The sequence below is a fragment of the Parus major genome, chromosome 1 (genome assembly GCF_001522545.3).
Source record: "Parus major isolate Abel chromosome 1, Parus_major1.1, whole genome shotgun sequence".
NCBI classification, from domain to species: Eukaryota; Metazoa; Chordata; class Aves; order Passeriformes; family Paridae; genus Parus; species Parus major.
This window is the reverse complement of record NC_031768.1, coordinates 10,616,443-10,640,882: the sequence shown is the minus strand read 5'-3', so window position 1 is coordinate 10,640,882 and position 24,440 is coordinate 10,616,443. Positions and strand designations below refer to the sequence as shown.

The following is a 24,440-nucleotide window of genomic DNA, read 5'->3' as shown; positions in this document are numbered from 1 at the left end:
AGGAGAGCAGGCAGATATTGCTGGTGGCATGTGGGTGGGTTTGGAAGCATTTGTGCCTCATGCAGCACTCCAAGCACTGTGCCTGCTATGTGTACCCAGCCCAGCAAGGGCAGGGATGCCCTGCTGCAGGCACCACCATGGAGTGAATCACACACACTGGTAGCTGCAGACCTTTTATGCATCCTGCACCATTGCTTTCCCTCTTTTTTTTTACCACTCAGCTTAGCTGTCTCCCTCCCTGGTTTCTCCTGCCCCATGGCTGCAGCAGAGCAGAGCTGCCCACACAGCCCCATGGGGCTGGCAGGGTGTGCTGGGCTCCCAAAGTGCAGCAGCAAGGCCAGGGCTGGGCTGGGCAGCACTCACTGGCAGCAGATGGGCAGCATGAACTGAGCTGTGTCTGACACTGTGCTGGGCACTGGGGAGCACAGGAGACAATGGCCTTGTTGAGAAGGGAACCTCCAACCTCAAAGGTGTGCTGACCTGGCCAGCAGGGCCTCAGGATTTGTATCCTATCTATTATCTATCTATCTATCTATCTATCTATCTATCTATCTATCTATCTATCTATCTATCTATCTATCTATCTATCTAATCTACCTATCTCGTCAAGGAGTAAATGGCAGCACATTAACAAGGCACATAAAAAGAGAACTAATTTTCCCCTCTGCCCAGAGAGCAAAGGAAACACACTGACCAGTCCTTAAAATAAGGAGGATATTTTGCTGAACACACTTAAGGGAAACATTCCTAAGAGCCAGTCAGGAACACCAGGTTTTGTTGATGGGATGTGAGGAGTCGTAAATCATTGGGTTACAGGTGCAGGGGAAATGAGTGGAGCTATCCTCCCTCTTGCTTAATTGAATTCAACAGAGTCATCATGGGGGGCTGCTGTGCTTTGTGGATTGTAAAGTCTTTGGGGAAGACTTCAGTGCAGCAAAGCACACGCTGATTGACTTATGTAGGAGTGAACCCAGAGTAACTCGAGTCTGGGAGACCAGATGTGGGATGTGTATTTATTTCCTCAAGTGAATAAAATGAGGAAATTCCCACCTTCTCCTTCACTGTATTATCAAAATCATAGGCAAACATATACTGTTTTTGTCTTTTTGTTTTGTTATTTTTCATCACATTATTTCTACCACCAAAAGCTCAAAGGCAGCATCGTGACGCAGCTGAGTGGAGTCTGGGTATCAAAGCCTTCACGTTTCCTGGATAAGGGAGATGTGTGATCACCCTCTCTGATGGGAACATACACTTCCCTAAGCCCCAAAGAAGGTTTTCCTAGCATTATGCCTGGTGGCAAGGAGACTATCAAGTGTTGGACTGAATCAATCTGATCTGAAGACCCTGTCAGGGATGAGGCAGGAAGCGTGGGGCTGGCCAGCCCCCCAAAAGCTTGGGGAGCACAGGAGGTTCACGACTTCAGCAGGGGAGAAACCCCAAAGCAGGGAGAGCTGAGCACTGAGGTGATGCCAGCAGGGGTTTGGCCAGTGCAGTATGGCAAGGATTGCTGGGTGAGTGCTGAACCTCCACAAAAACTCCTGCACCTTTTATATAACATAATTGCGTGCTTTATTGATATACACAGTAAAGCAGTATATAATACAATAGTAAGGCATATATTTGGTGAAATTTGGTATGTTGTGAAAAAATGCAGTAAAACAGAAGTTTAGAAAAATAATTAGTAAATGTTACAGTGTTGGTGTTAAAACACAATATATTATGATATCCAAGTAATAAACCAGTACTGAGTAACGATGAAATAACATGCCATATGGTATTTATGTATTCAACTACACTGATTATGTTTTACAGTTTAATACTTTGTCATTATAAGGAATATGAAATAATTCCCAAATTATGCTTAAAAAAGCAGCAATAAAGCTTTCAACTTTTTAAATACTTTTTGACAGACTCACTCCAAAACTAAGATCTAGAAAGTAAAACAAACAAAACAAAACCCTGATGAAAACAATCGTGCAATCTGTTTTTCCTCCATAATTTTTCCGAAGAGAAGGTTTAAAGTATAAGGGGTGGGGGGAAGAAGAAACCCATCTCTTTCTCAAATCACAATTTAATCCTTCTGATAAAAAAGGCCATGAGAAATAGTGAGGGTTCCTATTGTAATCAAGTGTTAAAAAGCTCTTTATTAGGAAAGCAGAGGTTTGGGGGGGATTGTACTTTTTTTTGTAAATGATTAACGTTGTTGTTATTACTTAAACAATGAGACCTGGTCACACAATGGACACGTGGTGATGATGTAACATTGTCATATGTAATTGTCAGGAACACCACAAAACCAAAGTGAGGTAGAAATAGCATGACTAGCCATGTTCAATGTTAACTAGCATTCAAAATAAAATCTTTCCCAAGTTTAATTACACTTCATACAAGAAGAGGTAACAGATTTTTTTACTCTTGCAATATAAAGTCAGATGGTTGTGTTTCTATGTATTTTATGGTAAAATTAAAAGCTGGTTAAGAAAACGAAGTGGTAAAGCTTTTGCTGACAGCACCTCATACCCAAACCTCTCTCTCGTAGAGCTGCAGTCAAGCTGGCTAATCTGTCTCTCTATCAGCTCCTCTCTTTCTCAGTTACTGTTCATTGTGCAGGGGTTACTTGTACAGAGAAATGAGGAAGGAGAAAGGATCAGGGCCTTTGTTTTGGTGATAAATATTCATGGAGCAGTGTGACTACCTTCACCTGATCACCATTCCAGGCAAGAACAGCAGTAACTCTTCCACAGCCTTTCCCAAAGGTGGCTTGCAGCACCACAGCTCCTTGGGACCGGCTGCTGCAGCAGGATGAGACGGGGACAGTGGAAAGCTCTGGGCTCCTCTTCCAGAGGCTGGAGGAGCTCCGTGCTCATTACCAGCACTGGGAGCTGGACACAGCTCTGTGGGTACCCTGCTTGTACTTCGGGTCAGGAGCCACAGGGGCTGGGGACAGCGTCTCCCTCTCTTCTCTCCAGCAAAGGTGACAGCGGGGGAGAGCTCTCCCCAGCCCTGCTGAGCCATCGAGCCCCAGCTCCAAACCAGTAAGGCAATGTCTATGTTCCTTTACTAAAACTATCCAGGAATTTAGTCAGCAGAGGAAACACTGGCACACAGGATGGTCGTTAACTTCTTTCCTTCTTTCTTCTGAGTTTTCCCTTTTTTAATTGATTTTTTTTTTTTTGCAGGCTCTGTCATGTAATGTGCTCTTTCATTTAATTATTGCAAACTAGCTGTGTAATTGCGAGTTGCTGTCCAAAACCAGGACAGTAAGTCATGTAATTCTTAATTTTATTGGAAAGATAAAATGCAACTACCTTCATTGGAAGTTCAGGTTTTTTGGTTATTTTTCTAAGCCAGCCCTAGTCAGACTAAACCAATGAGAAATGTAAAGTGGCTGTTCTGGTGTCACTGCAGGAAATACCTTTTTTTTTCTTTTTGTCATTTTTGATAGGCAAGGAAAAGAACACAGAACATGAATCTCTCTGATGCTGTTACAGAGCTGAAATGAAACTAAACAAATGCACTGCCTCAGTATATTTTTTTGTGATTTTTTTAAGGGGGTTTCTATAAACAATTATTTTTATAAAGCACACTTTAGTTTACAATCTTTCATTATAACTGTTATAAATTTTTTTTAAACAACCCGAAATGCGTTCCATATAAAGAAATGGCAAGTTATTTAGCTATCAAGATTTTACATGTAGTTCTCTTATAATTTTTGTACAATTGCATAGACGTGTAAAACCTGCCATTGTTAACAAAACAGTAACAGACTTAGGAAACTACTGAAATCTACAGTATAGTACCACTACCCTTCACAAAAATATAGATTTGTTTTCTTGTAAACTCTTACAGTCTAATCCTCTTTGTAGTATGAATATTATAAAAACCATGCGGAACGCCTGAAGTTGTAAAACACATCTTGCTATTCTAACACCTTGTCGTCGGTCATCACGGTCACTAAGGTTTCCATCGCTCTTCCCAGGTCATCTGCCATGTGGAAAAGGCTCCCTACATTGTGGCCTGAAAAAGAAAGTCAAAGAGGAAATTAAACCAAGAGGATGTGGCAGCACGTGGGTGGGGAAACTTCCCAGATCCGTCACTCTCCACCAGCCGCTCGCTGCCATCCCCACAGGAGACTTCCAAACATCTCCTGGATGAGTCCAACAGGTTGTCATTAGCAAAAGCTGCCAGGTTTGTACAACACTTTAACAGCAATACTGGCTTGAATGGCTATGGCAAACCACCCTGCCAATCAGCCATCACCCCCCATGGTGGTGAAGCTTCATCGTTATCAATGTCACCAAAAGCAACAGTTAAGTCCATTGACATCACTGAAGTTTCTGACTGATGCTGCAAGTGTTTGAGCATACAACGTTCTATTGAGGGGAAAAAGAGAAACAAACAGATCAACAGTAATTAACTGAATCATTAAAGCCAAGAGGTCTCAGCAGGATACCTGCAAAGATAGATATAATGATGACCAAACTAAGTAGCTCAGTTCAGTCTATCATTTTTAAAATATCCTTTCCATTTTGGACAGCAGTCCAGCACAAAGATGCCACAATTACCAGCTAACTACTATGCAGGGGTTCACTTGTGCATTTCCCCTCACCCATAACCACTCTGAAGTCCTAAGATGGTATAACCACAACCTCCTACACAAAAGTGATGAATAAAAACAAAGTACAATTCTGGAACTGAAACCTGCAACTTCTTACACTCATGTCATCAGTGCAGCAAATGGTGATGGGTGGTAAGAAACAGCTTCATCTAATTAGAAACCAAATAAACTCAAGGATGGGGAGACTGAATTGCCAAAAATTGCCATTTTAGCCCCTGGCATGCCTTGTCTGGTCTCCCACTGATGTTCAGGAAAGTGTCTCTCTCAAGTCCTGTGTGAGATTTTCAGACCTCTATGACTGTCTCCAATACCCTCTGGCACTTCAAATGACAGACACATCATGGTTTAAACAGCTGAACCTTATCTGGAGTCTCCCTCATGAAAAAATATGACTGAAGAAGGAACATGACAGAGATCTAGGTACCCTACAATTTGAACATCCAAACCAAGGACTGAGTGTTCAAGATTTCTTGCAAGGACAAGGAAATGAGCAGACAGAAGGTCTTAAAGCAGGCAGAAGGAAATTATACTCCACATAGCACATAATTGTGTTACTGAACTTATCACCACAGGCTGATGTTGAGGCCAAACACATAAATGAGTTAAAAAAGGAGTTAGAAAATAGTTGCTGAAAAAAGATTTATTTAGATGCAAAAAAGTGCATGTGACCTCCAACTCAAGAAGTCTCCCCAGTGCAGAGTGCCAGCAACTGAACATTTATAAGAAGTGAAGTATTACTCAATAAAACTGTATGTCACCCTGGCCTGAGTGGGCTTGATTTACTCTCTGGGAGCACTTATGATAGAATATTTGTCTGGAAAAACACAGGAAGTTCAATGCCATCTGCCCACAACTCTGGTTCTCAGAAATTCTTCTGCTTCTGGATGCTGAGTCCTCACCACAGTCCTTGAGGAAGGAGCACCCAAATGAGGGAAGGCCATGACCAGGGCATCCAGGATACACCTTTCATACAGTTCTGACTGACCATTGCATACCTACACAGTGCCTTTCCCTCCTGACACAACTGCAACAGGAATGAAACTTCCCTGTGGGGAAAATCAGACTCACCATCCTCTTCCCAATGCTTGTGTATCATGGTAGTCACGCACTGCTGACATCTCTACAGTAAATAAGAGCCTGGAGTGATCTTAGTTCAGAAGCTTTTATGGAATTTACCTTAGAACTATTCAGAGAACCACAGAACAGTTTGAGTTGAAAGGGATCTTAGGACCCACTGGTTTCTAACCTCCCTGCCATGGACAGGAGAGGCACTCACTAGACCTGAGTGCTCAGGACCCCATCCAACCTGGCCTCGAATGCCTACAGGGCTGGGGCTCCACAACTCTGGGCAAGCTGTGCCAGTGGCTCACCACCCTCAGTCAACTGCTTTCTAACACCTGGTCTAAACCTGCTCTTTTTCAGTTTAAATCACTGCCCCTTGTCATCTGCCCAATAAAAGTCCCTCTCCCTCCTTTTTATAAACCCCCTTAAGCTACTGGAAGGTCTCCCCAAAGGCTCCTCTTCTCCAGGCTGAACAAACTCAGGAGCTTTTTTATTCTGGGGAGCTACTACTACCCTCTACATTCAAATACTATTTTTTTAAAAAAAAAGTTGGTAGAGTTTTGGTAGTTATTTTTTTATTTTACTTTTTTTTTAAATTTAGTATTGACGATACAGAACTAGGCTGGATCTAAACAAGAATTATTCAAGAAGCTACCCACAGTGAGCTGTGACACAGCTTGGGAGACAGCAATACAAAAAAAATACTTGGTTCTGGTATCTGGTGACAGTTTGCTAACTGCACTAATGTGCAAAGAAACAGATGCACCAATCACCAATTTCATCCATACATCATAAATGTATAGCCATCCTATTCATCTGAAGCAAAACCTTGTAATTTCCTCATCAGCACGTCAAGTAACTGCGTATGAAAGATTCCTGCCAAGTTTTGGTCAAAACATAGTTTATTTTAAAGTAAATGTATCCTACCACATTTATTTTAGCTGTAAGGGATAATCTCTGTCACTGGCATCATGCAGACTGAGATCAATCCAGCAACTCACACCATCACACGTGAAAATCTGCTGAAGCCACATGAAATCAAGAACATATGGGAGATGTTTGTGCAAGCAGAAGCACTGAGCTGCTCTACTCACCTGAAACTCTGACTGAAACTCCATGAGTTTATGGGAAAACACCCCTCTGGTATAACCAGAGCAATGGTGTGACTGGGTAGCCAGCTGTGAGACACTGCCCATGGGGTCGTGGGCTCGCATTCAGATTTGTTGTGGTCTTTTGTTTCTGGGAAACGCCAGGGCCCTTCAGGATTTCAATACTGCTCCTTCCCAGGAAGACTGATCACCCTTTTGTAGGCTTAGAACAACCCAGACTGCAAAACTGCATCCTCAGAAATTATTACTATTTTGTTCTGTCAAAAAGGGCTAGGTTTAGAAAGCGTATCTTCAACCAAAAACACACAAAAAGCCTTTCAGGTGTATGGCACAGTAGGTATAACCTGTTACATTGTTCAGGCAATTAGAAGTCCTTATGGATCCACAAATCCCTAGGTACTTTTTAATAATTATAAATTACAGAAATGTGCAATATTATTTTTTTTTCTTTCTCTGTTAATTGATATAATATTTTTGAAATAACCGTGCTTCAAATCTGACCTCCCTCCTCAAAGCTGCACAGATGTGTGCTGCAGTGATTAAGGAGATACAGCTCCCTCTCCCCCACAACATCCACACTCCCTCTCCTGCACAGGTCTTAATTTCCTCTGCAGAAGAACTGAACACTTGTGTCTTCTCTGAAGCTTCTGAGCTCAGAGCTCAGAGCATGACCACAAAGCACTGCAGGCTGCAGTCTGTGTTGGCAGCTGGACTGTAAATGCAGCAGCAGGGGGATCACGGTCTCCAGGACAGCCCAGGGATGGCAGGACAGGCCAGAGGAGCAGGTGGTGGCTGTGCTCCAGCCACACAGCTGGCAGACCCTCATCTGGATGTCACTGCACTGCCAGCAGGGTTTCTACCTCTCTTGGACATGGGAGTAACAGCCTGGTCAATTGAGACTGCAAAGAGCTGAGAACAAAAGACCTGATGATTTCCTGGTACTATATGTGCAATGAGTACACCCTCTTCTGTGTCTGAACCTAAATCAGTGCTCAAGTTCACTGCTTCCATAGGGCTCTGCTGCTGCCACTGAATGCTGCTCATTTGCCCTCTCTAGTACTGAAATGTGGGACACTGACATTTTTAATTAAGAAGCAAATGGGAGAAATACTGTCCTAAAAGCACTTAGAAAAATAAAAATCAGAACTTTCCATTATTATTCATATTTCTAAAGTAATGCTATCAAAGAAGGCATTAATTCCATTTTTCTTTTTTTAACATTAAAGCTGAGAAAGTCTTATCCATGCTCGAGGCACTGAAAGGTTGAAAAATGCTGCTGTGAAAGAAAAAAACCTAGCAGACACTTTGAAACGCAGCAATAAAGCTTAAAATGGACATGGACAGTATTAACTTCAACTTATAAAATGCACAGCTGCCATTTGCTTGGAGAGCAGAAGACACCTATTTCTGCAGACACTAACTACCTCACTTCTGGTCACACAGAGAACGATGTGTTTCACATCTGCTGAATCTACTTTAGAGACTCTAATGGAATCAAGGCCCATGGGTGTGGGCACAGTAACAGAATACCAATCTTACAATACAGCTTGTCAGACAAATAAATGTGCAGCATTCAGACTTGAAAGAATGGATGGAAAGTAAATTGAGAAATCCCAGCACAATGCAGAGCCTTTTCTAGCAGAAGAGATTTCTAACCCTTTCCTGACAAAAGAAAAATCCTTCCTGTTGGTGACTTGGGTTTTGATACCCTTATTCATATTGAGTAATGCCACAAAATCCATGGGATTACACACAAAGACAATACCAAATGTGAGTAATGGAATCAAAACCTGGCCAGGTGGGTTTTAAACCACAGGATCTGCCTTTGCACATACAGGCTCACACCTATAGCAGAAACTGTTCTATACCTTAGCTCACGTCCTTCATAAGCAGGTGGACAATTGCATTTTATATTCAGCTCTCCAACTTACCAGGGTCCCTCTGGAACCATTAGTGAGCACAAACTCAGCCAGAGAGCAGAGAGTAGTTCACTGAAGTCAAGTTTTTGTGGTTAAACTGCTGGAATCAGGCCAGGTAGATTTTAATAATTTTTTTTTTTTTTGTTAATTACTTGTATCGAGTATGCCCTCTGCAGAAGAAACTTTTTTTGAGTAATATGCATAAATATGAATGAAGATAGTGGAAATCAATGAGCTGTTTTGCTAAATGGGAGAACAGTTCTCAGAGTATATGAGCTGAGAAAAAAAAGGGCTGAATGTGAAGTATTGCCTATAAAATTTCTGGATTGGTACAGTCTGCTGGTGCCTTTTTGATCCATATGAGAGGACCTGCCATTCAAGGACAGACTTAATCTGCACCAAAGATCTTATCCCTTGAAATAGCCGAACCTGCCCCAGCCCACAGCCAAAGCAGAGAACCTCTGTATTTCAAGGCACCACACCAGGACAAATCCTGGTTTTCCCAAGGTACCCTGTCAGTGACTGGGGGTCCACAGCAGCTCTGCTAAGAACCCCAGTACCCTCTGTTTCCATGGGCCCCTCCCTCTGTGCCAGCAGAAGTTTGCAAACCAGGTTACCCTTCAATTCCTGCCTCATCCACACCGAACGTCTTCTGTGCAGAAAAGGTCATTTCACAGCTACTGCAACTGCACTCAGGCAGTCTCTGAATATTTTATCTTTAATAATAATTTTCACTAGAAATTCATCTTTCAAACGCTGTATCTGGCTGGCGAGTGAAGAGCAGCTTCACAGAGGAAAAATCAAGGCTCTCTGGAAATGCTTTCAAAGGAGCTGTGACAACACAGTGCAAAATGCTTTCCTCCATTAATGAGCAGCGACACACAAATTCCAAAACCTATTTTGCATCAAACCAACCATGTCCGAAGTGCACAGTGAAAACCATGGCCCATTTGCATTGCTGAATACAACACTGTGGAGCTGGTGAATGTTAGTAGCATTCTTCATTCTGCAATAGTACATCAGGAAATTAAAACACCTGAATCTCTTATACCTCTCAACTCTCGTATTTCTAAAGAATTATTAAAAAAACTATTTAATCACTGGAGATGATGGTTGGTATACTGGCATATGCATGTAAATAAAGCTGTGAGTTTGTAAGCAGAACAGCAAGAGACCTCAGTCTCCCTGTTGTGCTCACACACAAGAGCAACAGAGCACAAGTCAATGACTGCAGCATATTTACTGACAACATTTATCATTCAGAGGCTTAATTTCAATGTATTATTTTCTCCCCCCCATTCCCGATTTTCCACCTCTGGGAGTGTGTAATAAAATGCAGATCCCTGAGCTGACATTGTCTCCACTGAAAGTTGAGAGGTACACCACTGTTACAGCACACATGGGGAATGCACTCAGCAAAACCAAACAAAATAAAGCAAAATAAAACCACCCCACCCTTCACCAAACCCAAGCAACCCCGTGCTGTGTCGCACACATGCTGGGCACAGAAAGCAAGCTGTGACAAACAGAAGCCATGGCAGTGAGCCTGCATCTCACTAACCTCTCTCACTGGCTTTCCAGGGGCATTTCTTCCTTTAGGAACAGAGGGAGGAAATGGAATAAATATCAGAAAGAAAGGGAAAAAATAAACAAACCACACATGAATATATATTTTATACTGTAAAAGACACTTCAATTTCCATTAAAAAATTAACATTAAAAAAAAGCATTTCTGCTTAAACAAAGACCAAAAGTGCACTGAAATCCACTGGTGATTCTGAGCTGATTTATTCAACAACAGATCTGTAACTGTGGCTTGGTTTAACCTCTCAAAAACACTTGAGAAAACTAACACCAACTTGCACATCTGTCAGCTGAGAATAAGGACTGCAGACAAGACCTGAATTCACTTCTACCAATAAGTGTAAGTGGTAAAAACATTTTAATCCAACATCAAATTAATTTACCCCGACACTTTACATTGCATTGTGTCCTGCATACACTGAGGTATGCATTGATACACATGCCTATGTGTACACACATATTTCACACCTACAGAAGTACACTGGAATGCAACATGCTCACATTTGGGATAAATATATTGCAACACATTTTTGCAACATGTTGACCTGCAAGCAGGGTAAAACTGAGGGCACGGAGGGAGAAGCAGAGAAAAAAAGTTCAAGTAAAAAAGGGAAAAAAGAGAAAGTTTCTCATCATGTTCAAGTACTACCAAAATGGAGTCAATAATGCCTTTAGCTGCAAAGATGTTCCTAACAAGCCTTCACAGAAGCCATACTTTGATCATGCTGATTCTTCTCAAACACTTCTCATAGCATATTTGTTTTTAGAAAAGGAAAGTCAGGTGTTAATCAACAGCAGAAACCCCCCTTTGTCCAGCTGTCCACCACACAGCGAGTAACAGCCTCGCTGTCTCCAGAAGCAGTGTCCCACTGTCACTGTACACCACTGGCAGCTCTGCTGTGGCCAGGCTTGCAGTCCTAGGGAGAAAGTCACTGCAGCAGATGCTGTAGGATGATCTTTGCCCCAGAGCTACTGTAAAGGATGCAATTTTAAATGATGTGTGGGACACTGGGGAGAGAGACAGACACATATGGGAGAACACACCAGTCAGCACAACAGTAACCTAACTGCTGTTGAGTTTTGCTCTATGGCAGCCTTCAGGAGAAGGGAAGAGAGGAAATAAACAGCTTTATGGGTATTTCACAAGTTGCAGAACAAGGGCCAACAGCAGTGCAAAGCTGAGCAGAGGAAGTACAGGAGAGGAGAGGGCAGAGGAAGGAATGGCATCACTGACCAGCACAGGTCTGAGCCACAGCTCCCACAGACTCCAGGCAATGGAAAGGGCTGGGGCAGCTCTGAGGGCCTGGACAGCAGAGGTTACCATCTACTGAGCAGAGGAAGTTTCAGTCCCTTCCTGCCCCTCTCCCTCTCCCCAGCAGCATACTTCCTGTTAAAAATGATAGCAATAAGTTCAATAACAATGTGTTCTGCACATGGATTTTTATTCTGCTCCTAAGTGAAATCTCTGCTCCAGTGATGTGTGTACCACATGTGCTGGTGCAGCACAGAGGTACCAGGTCCTGGTGGCCAGGAGAGGTGTCACTTCAGTTCTAAAGACTCCACCTCACAGACCTGCCTAACCTTCTAGAACTTACATGTGTGTTTACACAGCCTGAGACCTCCTCTGGCACTTTTACCAGGAGTCACGAATTCCCAAAAAAATGCTTTCTAAAAGGGGAGATGAGAATATCTCACCAATATCAATCATGTAACAGAAAGTCCTTGGAAAAGAAGATGCAAAATCTATTGTATACTTTGGTCTTTTTCTGAGGAATAGCCCCAGGGATTAGGTCAGCTTAAGGATTCCAGAAAGTGCAGCATAGTACAGCTTGGTCTGAAAGAGTCCTGGGGCAGGAATGGGACCCAGCAGGAAATTAGCTTGGGTCAGGAAGAGAAAAGGAACTGCAGCTCCACAGTGTTTAATTTAAATCTACATGAGACAGACTGGATTCTGCTTGAAAATGAATGCATTTGAAGGTAAACTGGGGTAGCTCAGCACCACACAAAACAGCTGGTGAGGACAGTCTGTGGTGAGTAATCAGCCCTAGAATTTGTTAAATGCAGCAAAGATCCACGCTGCTACAGCAACAGCTAATTTCTTCTGGAGGAAGATTAAAAAGGGTTTAATGGATTTTACGTTATTTTCCTCTTTGCATATGAATGAATGTGTGTTTCTAAGTTTTAAGGCAAGGAGTATGGTTTGGCATAAATTGCAGAGGAAGAAGATTGCCTGTATTGCCGCAGTTCTGAAAATTTGTGTTCTGTAAGGCATCAAAATACTGATACGCAATCCGTGGGTGCTTAATTATCTATTATTTCTGCTCAAATCAACATTTCCTGCCCTTACAAAATAAAACTCTTCTATTTTGTATTTTTTATTGTAAAGCAACGTGGCATTGCATCACAGCAAAGGTACGCAGCAAGTGACCATATCAGACCCTCTGCAGATCCATGTCAAAACAGAGAGCACAAAGCAACCACTGCACTGCCCCTCTCACTGAGCTTAGGAAAGGGACAGGCTGCACAAAAGGGAACATCTGGGTCTGAAAAGAGCCTTTTTTCTCAAAACAACAACAACAAAAAAATCTGTTGAAGTTTTATTAAATTCATTACCATATTCTCAGCTTGCACCAGAACTGGACATTATAAAACAGGGAAGACCTAGTCCACCCCACCACCGTCCCATCTGCAGTGAAGCTCAGCCAGATCAGTTCTGTTGTGCAAGAAGGGGAGCAAGAAGGGCTCTCAGCCACCTGGGCTCACTGTGGTGGGATGCAGGACCACAGCACAGAGAAGGTGACACAATCCAGGAGAGGCCAGGGCATCTCAAATGGAAGAGTATTTCCAGAATACTCCACAGAACAGTAACTCCAGGGTATCATGAGACATTCTGCTGTCAGAATAAGGGAAACTGCATTATTTGTAGTGCTGAAAGTTGCTAGTTCCAGTTAGGATGCTAGTCCCATTCATGACAGAGCCTGGCTGACACACAAGTGAGAGGAGACAATGTGACTGGTGTCTTTTAATGTGACTGAGATTAAAAAAACCCTCCTAAAAAAGGGTGCTATTCTTAGTGCCATTCATTTATTGCTGTGGGGTCTTGAAATTTCACTGCACCACACCAGAGCTGTGTAAGCATGTGAAATTGTGAGGACCAGTCTCTGTCCAAATGCTCTCACATTATGTCATGGCCTCTTAGCTCTCTTAAGCCATCATGGCCTCATTTCTAACCAGTTTTGGCTCCCACTTCTTCATTATCTCCCAGCAGGGGCCCAGCATTGCAAATCTGTGAAGGTCTCTCACCAGCTTGTTAGTTTAAGAACTTCTGCCCCTAAATACCTCTCTGAGTTTTATTCACAGAAAGCATTTGCCATGAAACCATAACTGCAAAACTCAGCCTGGTCCACCACGAGAGCCACCTGAAGTGATGTAACTTGTTCATCCTCAGTGCTGCAGGAGATATGAATCTGGCATTGAAAATACTGGCCTGCCAATCTTACTTTCTAACTGTGAACCAATTCCCTGGAGATTTAGTAGTTTGGGCACAAATACGGCGTGAAAATGTTTTCCTCTGTGGCCCATTATTGAGCAGGGTCAAATAAACCACTGAGGTGGCATTTAATGGTAGATTTCCACTAAATGTCAGACCTCTGGCTTTGACATCTGTTTTGAGTTAGCACAGCAGCTGTTTGAAGCAGCTGCAGCAGTTGTGAATTTGCTGGGAGCAGCAAAGTAAAAGAGGAGTGGATGGGAAACCTTTTAGATTAAAAGGAAAGAAAAATTCCTTAAGGACAGAAATCATCAGGTATTCAGCAGAATTTCTCTCTCCAGAAATGAAACAGCTTTTGGCACCAACAGCCAGCTGTGCAAGGAGCAGGAAACTCCTGTTCTCCTTAGGAAATGCCAACAACTGCCAAAAGGTTAAACTAAAGAAACAAACAAATGAAATGGTACCCTATAAAAGGTAAAAGTTGTTGCATCTGAGGTCTGTTTGTGCAGGTCTATGACATAATCTGTTTCACACTTGCTTCTCTAAAATACATTCAAAATGATGCTATGAAGCCTTGATGCCCTCTTAAAAACAACTTTGTGCTGGAAAAGCTTGAAGATGTAATCTTAAGGAATCTATCTCCAGGTGAGTGACAATTACTATTGCTTTTATTTGCCTTGTTTCAGAACTCCAAAGTAAGAACCACTACTTGCTTTAGTAAACTATTTCCCAATCTGAGTAAGTCTTACTCTTCGGGTGCTTTTGACAATATTTAGGCTAAATATGTTTGTGATGCTCAATTACACATCTGTGCAGCCAAGCACAGAATTTCAGTCCTTCTCTCTTCACTGCTTGTTCAGCCCTGAACTCCTCCAAGTTGTTATTCTAATGGCAATAAGACACCCAGAATTATGTCCCTGATTCAAAAGACCTGCCACTCCCTATGCTGTGACACGCTGATATTTAGCTTGAAATCTAACGTGCTTATTTTTACAGGCCACAAAGAAAATATTATTTCATAAAATCATTAAGGTTGGAAAGGATTTTTAAGACCATTGAGTCAAACTGTTAGCCCAGCACTGCTGAGCCCCTCACCAAACCAAGTCCCCAGGTACTACAGCTACATGTCTTTTAAATAAATCCATGGCTGTTGATTCAACACTTGGGTAGCCTGTTCTAATGCTAGAGAACCCACTTTCTGAAGAAATTTTCCGTAATATCCAATTTAAACCTCTCCTAGTACAACTTAAGACCATTTCACCTTATCCTACCCCTTGACACTTGGGAGAACAAACCAATCTTCACCTTGCTCCTTTCAGGTACTTGTAGAGTGGTAAGGTCTCCCCTGAGCCTCCTTTTCTCCAGGGTAAATAACCCCAGCTCCCTCAGCTCCTCTATCACAACCTATTTCTGAATGGCAGACTGGGACAACTGCATTTCTGGTATCTGACAATTTTTCAGTTCTAATTAATGAGAATCAATATAACAAAAAGTATTGTTTATAGATACATGCTATTGCTTATTTGGGTTTATTCTTCTGTTTACTGAAGACCTACTTGAGGTAGGTGTTCACACCTGTAACCTGAGTTTCAATGCAACTTGTACTGGAAAGAAACAAAATTTCACTTGCACCATGCCCAAGTCCTTAACATTATGCCCTCTTCTCAGGCTGCTTTGCCAAACTGCTCTCATTCTTCTGCAGATGCACTTTGATCTTCTGTTAAAGATTAGAAATCTGAGATACAGATTACACCTCTCAACAGCAAAAAGGTTCTTGATTCAGTAGTTTATTGAGACCAATCAACTCTGCCTCCTTTTCTTTTTCCTGCAGTCTTGAAAATTTTAAATCAGAGGTCCCTGATGGCTGTGGAATCTGGCCACAGCATCTTTCATGTCACACTGAAAGTCTACATGAGGCTGCAGCACACCAGATGTTGGAACTTTGTGTACACAGTTGAATATAACTGAATTATTAAATTGGGAATAGAAGAAAACTTCAGTAACAGAAGTTTATATAAGCTCTCAGCAGCCTCTACCAACCAATGAATGGAAAGCCATTTGCACTGGCTGTAGGACAAACTATTTCTTACAGAGAGCCTGACCATTCCTATACCTCAGCCAAAAGGAATTACACTAACCTGGCATTCATGCAAATACATCAAAAGATACATGCAGAACAGAGAAACATAATTGAAGTCCTAATCTCTTTAGCCAAAACCTGTTACAATTCCCAAAAAACAGAACAAGTTTCCTTCCCAGCTGGACTAATCTTTTTGTGTAGCCCAAGAAAGGGGAAGAGGCAGATTCTGGCTCAGCCTGGCAGTGCCTTGGCCAAGACCTAAAAGCAAAGTCCCATGGGAAGCCTGGCTCTGCTGGGCTGTGCCTGCTCCTGGCTGCTGCACCAGGAGCTCCTCTCGAGGCTTGGCTGAGGGGGACTCATGTCAAAGGCTGTGCCCCCTCCCCTCCCACAGCCCTCCATCCAGCTAGGGAGCATTTTTGTTCTCCATGGCTGCTAGCCAGACAGGGAAGTACATAAGCTGCAATACCTTTTGTGGATGCTTGTGATCATCTACTATGTTTTCAACACACTTACTGAATGAAGAAACAAAATAAGGGAATGCATGCTTTCTCTCTAGCTGAATGACCACATTTTGCACAGCGAGAATGAAAATCTGAAGCTACAGCTTAATTCAAAAAATTAAAATGTTATCTGAGTTTATCAATTTTACTTCATTATCCTACTAAATTTTATATTCTCAGTTTGGTTCATGAAGCTTTTTATTTTTCACTAATAAGATAAAAATACATTTGCTATTCTCAGTGAGCAGAAGGTGATGTCTAACAGATTGACCTCTACCTATTTATTCTACACAGGAAATTAACCACTCTATTTCAAATATCTCATTAAATTTTGTTTCATAAATTGCTCCTATTCATGGAAAACTAAGCTTGTTTTTAAAAAGAAACACTGCCAGTGTCATCACCTGTGAATATAAATTAGATATCACAATTGCTAAATATTTTTACATATGGGATACATACATCTAGACACTTGTGACTGTGCAAGATCTACGTTCAACATATTACACTAATGATGGTCACTAATAAGGAAACACTGTCTGTTGTAACCTTGTGTACACAGCAAATGTACACAAAATGGACTTCTTTAAAAAGAAGTCCATTTTAATCTACATAACAATATTAGAAAGGCTTTTCATCTGTTGTCTCTCAGCATTTATCTAGGCAAAACGAGGGCTGGACATACAACTTTTTTATGTAATGTTGAGGTGGAGCTGAGTGCAGTTGGAAATTTATTGTATTAGAATTTATTCAATGAGATCTTTCTAAATTATTCCATCTTTTGACCTATAGCATGAGACCTTATACAGTTTATATTGACTCACTGCTCACAAATGGTTTCTGGTGAGAGCTGAACTTGTTTTGAAAGCCAAGGACGGAGAAAACCTGATTCCACTGAAAGTTCAGTACATGGTTAAAGCATTTATCTCCTAAAGAATCTCTGGGTGATGTGTGAAACTTGTGCAAGGGCCCTGCAGGAAGTCTATGCCCCCTGAAATCCACTTATCAGGCTGGCAATACTGAGGCTTTCTCTTGCCAAGAAGGTTCATGACTGAGCCTCTTTTCACAGCATCAGCCAATATCCCAAACTTCCCATCTCCTGCTAGGAACCTCAGCCATTTTTCTTGGCAGCAGAATATTTTCTTCTGGGCTCAGAAAATAAATGAAAAAAGGTTGGACAAATAAATCCTGGTAATACAAATACCTATTTTTAGCAAACAACAGGAATGAGAGAAATGGAAACACTGAAAGAAAGGCTGTGGCTGTATGAACATGTGGCTGTATGTGCCTGTGCTGCACAAACAAGCACCCCACTCGTTTTTCCTCCATCCCTCTGGACCTGAGGGCTACATGGTATAGAATTTTGACTTTGAACTCTAATATTATTTCAAACCACAGTCTTGGAGAAACATAAGGACAGAAAGAAAATGTGCTAAGACATATATTAAGAAAATAAATCAACAAGGGCATCAACTGAAAAGAAAAGCTGTGAAAAAAGAAACAAGGCAAAAGGAAGCAAAGAAAATGCTTGGGGAAGAAAGAGTCTCACAAAGACATTGTTTCATCCACATATCTAGCAAGGACTACCTGTGGAGGTAGCTTAAGGTAAGGAGGAACAGGCTGCTCCTCCACTCTAAACAAGACAGGTTTCTCTACAGCTATTGTTAAAATGAAAACAAAGAGCGGCAAAAAGCCTGATAGCAAAATACAACCCCCTGAAAACATCAAGGAACAGAAAACACTTTTATCTTCTTCCCTCTCATCTGCCACAGGCAGCAGCGCTCACCTCTGGAGCTGGGGAAGGAGTTGTTGAGCTGCTCCATCACTTCCTCCAAACCTGTGCTTGTGTCCTGGGGAGGGCTGAGCAGCTCATCCTCACCTGCAAAGCAAATCCACACCCCTGCATGAGAGCCTGTGCTAACAGTTTTATTGCCCAACTCCTCCCCAAAGCTAGGGCTGTTCACTCAGACACATTTTCTGCTTAGTGTACAATAAAAATTTCAAAGGTGAATTTTGTTGACTGTTACCGTTGTCTTTCTTTATAAGGCTCTAAGGAAAATTAAATGAGGATTTTGAGACAATTAACACTATTTTAATTCACAAAAATGGATTTAAGAAGTAATTGACTCTGGTAAAAGAAGTAGGGTAAAATGTCTGCTAGGAACATCTAGTTCCATAAATGACACTCGTCGTTTCAGCTTCTCTTATTCTATTAATGGAAAAAGAAATTGCTGTTGTGAGTGCTGCTGTTGAGCAGCTTTCTAATAGTGCTGGGTTCATGTTGGCACTGCTTTGCCTAGCTGTGCAAATGAGTAGAAACCCAGATTCTCATCTGCATCAGTATTAATATTTCTGACAGTTTAATTGCATCAGATTGGCGCTCCAAGAACACTCAATTGTACTGTAAAAGGGTTTAGCAGCAGTTTAATAAAGCGAAATACATTTCTCCCACTGAATAATTTCTATAACCTGATTATAGGGCAGTGGCTTAATGGGAAATTCAATACATTTTATTTTTACTGGATTTTTTTTTGCTTATGGTTTCATACAACTAAAATCCATATGTTGTTTTTAATGCAGATCCTAGCCTCCAATATAAATAAGCATCTGGGAAAAGAATACACCTAAAGGATATACTTTGAGTGAGATTCTCCTTTTTTACTAGATGTCTTTTATCTCTAGTAGAACACAAAAGCAATTTTGCCTGCTGTAATAACTGAGTTACACACTTCTTATGAAAATGACTTAATGATCCTTTACTCTAACATGTCTTGCCCTGTTTGAGTAGAAAACTGGCTCATTTTCTGTTAACATTTACATTTGTTAAACGTTGAGGTGCTCCATGCTAGTGAAAAACCCAGAAAAAGGGATATGAAAGGAGTATTTCAGGGCTACCTATATTTAAGCCAGGAGTTTAACAAGAGTTATTTCTGATCAAGAGTGATTCCTCCCACTCCAGCACAAGAAGTGGGATAGAGTGTCTGCAAGAAGCACTTAATTCATATAAATGATGGTCTTTGTATCAGCTTCTTTTATTCCATTAACTGTCTAAAAATAGTTGCTGAGGCTGCTTGCAGCATGTTCGGCTTTCGAGTGGCGCTGGGTTCACACAAATCAACTCACACCATGAGTTACTTTCACATCAGGCATTGCACTGACAGAGGTGTCTCAGCAAAAGCAATGGCCTTGCAGCCCTTGCTGAATGTCAAGGTGAAAACTCAGAGAGAGAGCTCACTGCTTCTACCCAGGATGAGAATTTTATCAGCCTGAAGAAAGCCTCCTGGCCTTAAAGGTCACAATGAAAGCGCAGTGGCTCTGCTATCCTAGTCCAGACCTGAAGACAGGTACCAATTTCCAAATGTCCTCATAAGTGCTGATATGAGCTCAACTGCTGACACTCAAAAATGCTGTATTTTTTATTCAAAATGATTTTTAAATGAAATGATAAATTAATAATAAATTAAAATTATTTTAGATTGTTTCCTCATTTGGATGATTTTTTTCTGAGCACTTGTAACCTTGCCTCTTGCCTCATACAACCTCCTCAGCTTGTACTCTGCCAGGGTGAAAAAGGCCAAGGATAAGGACTTGCCCACTGGGACTCCATGAGGAGAAAGGCAGAACTCTTCCACTTGCCCAGGTGTCCTTCAAGTTAATAAGGAATAAGTTCAATTTGTAAATGAGGGTTTGAGTGGGTCACTGCTTTTACCAAAGCACTGCTGGTGGAACACCTTTCATAGCAATCACTCCTTGGGAAAGCAGAAAGACAAAAGTGCAGTGGGTTTTCAAGTGAAAAAACAACAAAGAGAAGATTTTAAAGAGAAGAACATATAAAAACTACCAGTACCTTGCCTCATTGCCTGAGACACCTAGAGATTCTCAGTATTTTCTCAAAAATCATAGCTCCCTCATTCCTGGGCACATGGTTGCTGCATGGGAGCATTATTTACACCACCACTCTGGTTCTCCTCACAATTCAAGAGTATTTTAAGCTGTGCCTCAGAAAACTCTGAGCCTAGCAAGCAAAGCTTTCTGGTGTGAAAGGACACTTGACAAACTGAATTAGTTGTGGTTTGTTAGCTCAGTTAGTAATTCTTTTTATAAGCTCCACTCCCTGCTGCCAACAGTGTGGCTCTGCTGAGTCTCAGTACGATCCCACTGATAACAGCTCGCTGTCCTCCCACATACTGGCTCAATCAAACCAATCAAATAAAATCAAGTTACGTCTAAACATTTGCTTTAAAAAGTTTTAGCAGCTTATATGACTCTGTCATGTTAATCAATTCATTCCAGTCTCGTGAGGTAAATGGGAGTAATTTTATATTATTTAAATGAGAAGTAAATTTTTGTATTTTGTCCCACTAAAGAATGAAATATAAAATATAAAACTACAAAAAATACTGGGAAATACTGTCCTCTTTTCTTTTAATTGTATTTTAATTCATGTATTTTATGTGATGAAATTAATGAAATTTCTCTAGAAAACTGATGCAGATTACACCGCTACTAATACATTTTATCTACTCTGTGTATAGCATACATAGCAAAATATTTCCCCACTGGTAACATGTTTAATGAAAAGTCCATTTTTATTTTTTCCATAAATTCCTGTTACCTGTGATTGTACTTTCACTCACAGGATTTCAACTTCAGCATTTCTAAAGGTACTATTTATTTCACGTTTTTTATTGCAGATTGCACAGAACACATCTTGTTTGATACTGTCATAGGCTGAAATTATTGCTTACACTTGGAATGGAAGAAAAAGCCCCCCCAAAAGCTGCATTTCCCACCACAACAGCACTTTAGACACAGCAGAAATGTGCCCTCCCATTAAATTTCTCACTCTCATTCACACTGTCACTAACAGCAGTGGAAAGAAAATCTCTCACTTAAGCCTCTCACTAATATACATAAAATAAATTTCTCTGTATGAAGCTGAATATTATCATCAGACTTGAAACATCATCTTGTTGAACTAATATAAGTGCATTTGCTTAAAGATGCTGAAAAGATTGATTGCTTTTTTACTAGCTGAAAATCTTTGCCACTTGGTAATAAATACTTACTAATTATGTAACAGACAGGAAATTTGCAAAGTACCACATGGCAGTTACTAAAAGCACCAAAATAATAATTCCAACCTCCAGCTACAGAATGTTATTATTTAACCTTACTCCACAGCTCTTATGATGTTCATTATCACATCTGATGTGATACTTAGAAAAGCCACTAGATGAGCACTGCCTGTGAGTGACAGCTCCATCCTACTGATTGAGCCACAATGTATTAAAAATAAGATCACATCATTTAATGTGGGGATGACTAATCATACATTTAGTCTCTTAGCCATAATTAATATTATGTACATTTAAATCAGTCATGTCATGCTTAATAACTGAAAATCAGATTGAACAGAATAGTTAGCTTTTCAGCAGCATTTGTTTTCAGCAGTCAAGCCCTGGCTGTGTTTTGTGTTTAATATCAAAATATCCAAGCTACTGTGTGCATCACGATCAAAAGCAAAGCCTGAATCATAGTGAAGATGCGAAGTGTAAAAAGCCAGATGACATTGAAGATCATTGCAAATGTCTAGTTCATTTCATTTGAACTAAATGGAAAAGTGTTTTCTGTCTTTAAGGATTTTTTTTCTGGAAAATGGGACATAATAATTTTTTGTGACAACCTAAGGTTCATTATCTTACCCATGGTTTCTGAAGTCTGGCTGCCAACTACACGAAGAAGCATTGGCTGACTGCTGCCTGACCTCTGCAAAGAGGTAGAAGGAGATGACAGTGTTGTACCATTCACCTTGGCATCTGCCTGTGGCTGAAATTAAAGAAAAAAGTAAGACATTGCTATTAACAGCTCACTGCTTTGTAACTCTAATTTTTATTTATTCTATGAATACACACAATTTTCAGTCTGTTTTTAAGTAAACTCATCCATGCAACCAGTGTGTTTTAATTCTGAATAAAACAAGCAAGAAAACTAAATGAGAACACTGAAACCTGATTCCACATTCTCACTTGCAGCCTGTAAAACAATTTTGTACCTTTCTCTGACTCGCCTCTACAGATATGATTTCTTGGTATGTTCTTGTTATTGATAACGCTTCACACCCTGTTTGGAAAATTACTCTTCAGAGACCTAGAAGAAATGCCTGAGGACTCACCTGCTCCAGCAGCTGCCTCAGCCTGTGCAGCTGCGATTCCAGCTGTTTGTTGTGATCCTCCAGGATCTGCATCCTGGCTTCCAGGCGGCCCTTGTGCTGGCGAAGCAGCTTGGCCTCTGCAATGAGCTCAGCATCCCGGGGGCTCTGCGGGGAAACCGGCATCATCTCCGGTGGGGACGGCAGTGGAGACAGACCCTTGTGGTCATGCTGCTGCTTCAAGCGGTCGTACTCTGCCTGCAGGTTCCTGTTGGCAAGTGACAAGGGGGAAAAAGCTTTATGGCCTCTGCAAGGGGCAGTGACCAGACACCTCCTCTGGTGTGCTGTGATGTGTCTCACTTCTCAGGGCTCACCTGCACCAGCTGCCTTTCCCTGTCCCAAAGCCATCACCTGTGCGTTTACTCCCTGCAGATCCGCACGGTCTGGATTAGATGGATCTGTGATTCAACCTGTCTGAAGGCTCTTGGCATCACCAGAGCTCACAGCTGATTCCCTCCCAGGGCACCTCATGCAGGAGGCTCCTGACACCCTCCCAAAGCCAGGGTCCTGGGCTCAGCCCTCCCTCAGCTTCCTGTGCTTTATCCTTCCCAGCAGATGTGGGACTGCCAGTTCCCTTCCACACACGGCTACACCTGAGGAGGCATTAGTGCTAAAGGAGGACTCAGAGTAATCACAGCACTTCACAAACACTAAACCAAAGTGGGTGCCACCTGGCTGGCTGATCTGTTTCACAGATGAGAAACCTCAGAGGGGCAGCCACACAAAAAGTCAGAGGAAAACACAGAACTTGGCTGTCAGTCAGGTTGTATCACTCTGCTCTCTTCAGATCTGCAAATGCACTTCCAGCCTAGGGCTAAAATTATCAACTGAAGATGAGAATTAGCAACACAGTCTGTTAAACTGAACTGCACTGACTTCTGGGGCTGTAATTTCCATCTTTGTCCTGCCTGGAGTGCTACTGTCTACTGCAACTTTATGGCACTGCTAAGCTTGTTCTTTTATTTCATAAAACTCCGATTTTACTTCATTGAAACATTCCATAGAATAATATGATCTATTGTGTTCCACATGAAAAAAAAAAAAAAAATAAAAATCTACCAAGCAGGGAAAGCACAGGAAAGCACAGAAGCAGGGAAAGCACAGAAGGTAGGAAACTAAAACCTTGTTAAACATAACGATCCAAAACTGCAAAAATAGTAACTTGTAGCAGAAACTTCATAGGCAAGGGAGGCCTAACAAACTGCACTGGGATTTTGTTGCTGTGATGTTCTTTTACGGTTTCCCAGAGGGGGGAAAACAGCTCGACACTCTGGTAACTGCTTGCTCATCACAAGCACTGACCCAGATTTTACTTTTTCCAACTCGCTCTTATTTGAGGTTGTGAGAACAGACACCTTTTGCCAGTTTTGCCTGCACACCACAACACACTCTGACAGTTTGGTCTGGAAGCTTAACAGCACCTCAGAAACCTCCCAAAAAAAACACTTCTAAAAGAACATTATTGTAACCAGAACTAAAGCAGGATGCATCATTTCACACGGGTGAGAAAGCAATGCCAAGGACAAAGACAAGCCACTGACTGTTCCTCAAAGGTCCCTGTGCTCCTCAGCAGCTGCATGATGGACATGTCCTAACCTGGGACTATGGCACCCCTCCCAACACAATCCCTAAGGGATGTCTGACCTACATGATCCATCCTCCTCAGAAATATTAAATTATTAAAAAACACGGGCTAATAATTTTTAACCTCAGGCTGTTCCAAAATTCAAGATTTCTTTCCCTAAAACCCACACCAAGAGGGACAACTCTAGAGAGTTGTTTGTTCTTTTTTCCAAAGAAGTTTTTTGTTTTAGTGAAATACAGTCTCAAGTTCATGAAAATTATCTAGAAAAAAACAGGGCTA

The 24,440-nt window shown here is 41.5% G+C and overlaps 1 protein-coding gene across 17 annotated transcripts in view; it reads right to left on the bottom strand.

Annotated features, from left to right (window-relative positions):
- Window positions 1–1,548: 1,548 nt before the first annotated feature.
- DMD (dystrophin) overlaps window positions 1,549–24,440 on the bottom strand; it is a 1,134,919-nt gene continuing 1,112,027 nt past the window's right edge. For 11 of the 17 annotated variants that reach the window (XM_015620877.3, XM_015620939.3, XM_015620957.3 and 8 more), the window contains 4 exons: window positions 22,541–22,784; window positions 22,071–22,194; window positions 18,152–18,244; window positions 3,444–4,020 (listed from right to left, as the gene is read on the bottom strand). In XM_015620877.3, the coding sequence (XP_015476363.1) occupies window positions 3,923–4,020; window positions 18,152–18,244; window positions 22,071–22,194; window positions 22,541–22,784 (559 nt within the window). In that variant the 3' untranslated portion in view covers window positions 3,444–3,922. Of the gene's footprint in view, window positions 4,021–10,272; window positions 10,305–18,151; window positions 18,245–22,070; window positions 22,195–22,540; window positions 22,785–24,440 lie in introns of all 17 variants that reach the window. The other 6 variants (XM_015621012.3, XM_015621020.3, XM_015620912.3 and 3 more) reach the window with 5 other exon arrangements.